We start from the raw sequence: 2,083 nt of genomic DNA, 5'->3' as shown, positions 1-2,083 counted from the left end.
AAAATTAAAATTCGAAAATTTTTTCTAAAGCCTCCAGGGGACTTCGTTTTCGCACGAAAAAATTTTATGTGCCCTTATTGCATCCGGACCCACAATTAATACATGCTTTTTCTATTTATTATATTTCATAACAAAATAAAAATATTCCATCACGATTTCTTCCCAAGTTTAATGAAGACTATCAGTCAGGAAATTCAAGCAGCAGTTATGTAACTTGTTGTGACGACTTAAATGCCAATAATGCAAAGAATGGAAAACAAGTTTATAAAAATGGCGTACATTTTTGCGGAATTAGTGGACCGTCGCGTATGATGATTAAAAATATTTCATCCAGTTCGGAAGAAGAAAGCTCACAGGATAGTCTTTTTCAAGAGCTGAAGGCACACAATTCAAAAACAGTTGCTTCTAATAGTAAAGATCTGAAAAAATGGATCAAGAATTGTCGAAGAGGATGCAGAAAATGAGAAAGTCGCTAAAAGCAATTTATGAATTGACATTTATAAAATGTTTAATTATGTAGAAGATAAATAAAAATATACTTTTCCAGATTACTGTTCACTCCTCAATTTTTAGGAAAAACAACATAAAACTTTTTTAATACATATTCATTTATTTTCTTTCAAGTATAAAATTTTAAAACTATTTTCAATATTATTTTCGAAACAATAAACAGATATACGAGAAAGGATATTCATTATTGTACATAATGTGAATCTAAACAAGCAGTAGAAAAAGTACTAAATGACGTATACAGGTTTCAAGCAAAGCTTTTATATTTCATTATTGTTCATCTTCTAGCTGTCATTTCTTTAATGATGAAGAATCATACCGAACTTTTTTGGCAGTTTTTTCCCGTTTCATATTTTTAGCAGTTTGAAAAAGACAAAGATTGGAAGAAACTCGAAGTATTTGCCCTCTATTATCGGCGGGTACAAGAAATCCAGAATGAACGGCAAATGAAAGTGCTTTACAGATGTATTTTCTCGCTGCATTCCTCACTGAAATTTAAAAATAAATTTCAATAATTTTCGATTTTAATTAACTTATTCTGGCACGAAATAAGATACAATCATATGAAATCCAATTTTTTCTTATAAAAGAAAAGTTTAAGAATAATGTATCGAAAACAACATAAAAAACCAAAATACGCTAAATTAACTAATTCAGTTTAATTATTTTGGACGCCTAAAGGGGAATTTTGTTTATTCTAAATTCAAGCTATATATTCTTTCGCGTAATTTATTTTTTAATGTAGCCCTATGATTTATTATTATACCTTCATTAACAGCTTTGGAATAATCAGCAACAATTTCTTCAGAAGCAGATGATCTTGGATAGCGGCTAAATGTGTTTTCATAAGTCAGGGGTAAATATTGAGGAAAATTTAGTTTTAAATTGGAATTTGAAATTTGAACTGAGGATAAATCCACCCTATGTCGATCAGGATGAAGATCTCGAGGTTGTTTTCTTATATGAGCCCTATGAAAAATACTTCTCGCATTGTGTCTCTGTTTTCTTCTATCATTTACGTTAGCCAGATTTCCCAAATACTGATAAACTAAATCTGAAACTGTTTGCTTGTGATCCTGTGATTTTACAGAATATTTCAAAGTTTCATCATGCCGAGCTTCTAATTTTTCATGTTTTCTATCTTTTTCTCTGGAATTTGATTTATTCGATATTTTTCGTTTACGCCTTGATGAGTCTGGGGCCATTTCAGATATTTTTGTGTTTTTGAGTTTTAAACATTTGTGAAAATCATTGAATAATAAGTTTAGGATTTTGACAATGACAATTTTCTATGATTTTAAAATGAATTTTCAAACTTGAAATTAGCTACTTATGGATTTTTAAATTCATCTTTTAATTGTTTTTATTTAAGCATTCATTGATAAAATCATTGAATTGGTTTTTATGGAAATAAAATTTGTAGAATTTTTTTTAATTGTAAAAAAGTCCCGGAGGCACTTAATACATATATATAATTAAAAATTTGTCATAAGGACAACCGCAGGATTTCGCCGGGAGCGGGTGCTTATCTGAAAAATTGCACCCGCTTCCAGCGAAATCGCGGTAAAATTTC

At 29.7% G+C, this 2,083-nt stretch overlaps 2 protein-coding genes across 2 annotated transcripts in view; one reads left to right on the top strand and one right to left on the bottom strand.

Annotated features, from left to right (window-relative positions):
* LOC117167697 overlaps positions 1–507 on the top strand; it is a 7,694-nt gene extending 7,187 nt beyond the window's left edge. Inside the window, exon 5 of the mRNA XM_033352821.1 lies at positions 168–507. Coding sequence (XP_033208712.1) covers positions 168–464 — 297 coding nt within the window. The 3' untranslated portion in view covers positions 465–507. The remainder of the gene's footprint in view (positions 1–167) is intronic.
* Positions 508–656: 149 nt separating this feature from the next.
* Positions 657–1,816, bottom strand: LOC117167647. Its single transcript, XM_033352731.1, has 2 exons — positions 1,277–1,816; positions 657–998 (listed from the first exon to the last, which is right to left on the bottom strand). Exons 1-2 carry the CDS (start codon positions 1,713–1,715, stop codon positions 802–804), a joined length of 636 nt encoding a protein of 211 aa, XP_033208622.1. The 5' UTR covers positions 1,716–1,816; the 3' UTR covers positions 657–801.
* Positions 1,817–2,083: the final 267 nt, after the last annotated feature.

Source organism: Belonocnema kinseyi, chromosome 2, assembly GCF_010883055.1.
Source record: "Belonocnema kinseyi isolate 2016_QV_RU_SX_M_011 chromosome 2, B_treatae_v1, whole genome shotgun sequence".
Lineage (NCBI taxonomy): Eukaryota > Metazoa > Arthropoda > Insecta > Hymenoptera > Cynipidae > Belonocnema > Belonocnema kinseyi.
The sequence above is the reverse complement of the archived record's forward strand: the minus strand, read 5'-3'. Positions and strand labels throughout refer to the sequence as shown.

Bases quoted from the DNA above. Each gene is read 5' to 3' on its own strand.
- LOC117167647 (XM_033352731.1), bottom strand. From the start codon at position 1,715: ATGGCCCCAGACTCATCAAGGCGTAAACGAAAAATATCGAATAAATCA. The intron at 999-1,276 runs GTATAATAATAA...TTTAAATTTCAG, and splicing joins TTCCAAAGCTGTTAATGAAG to TGAGGAATGCAGCGAGAAAA.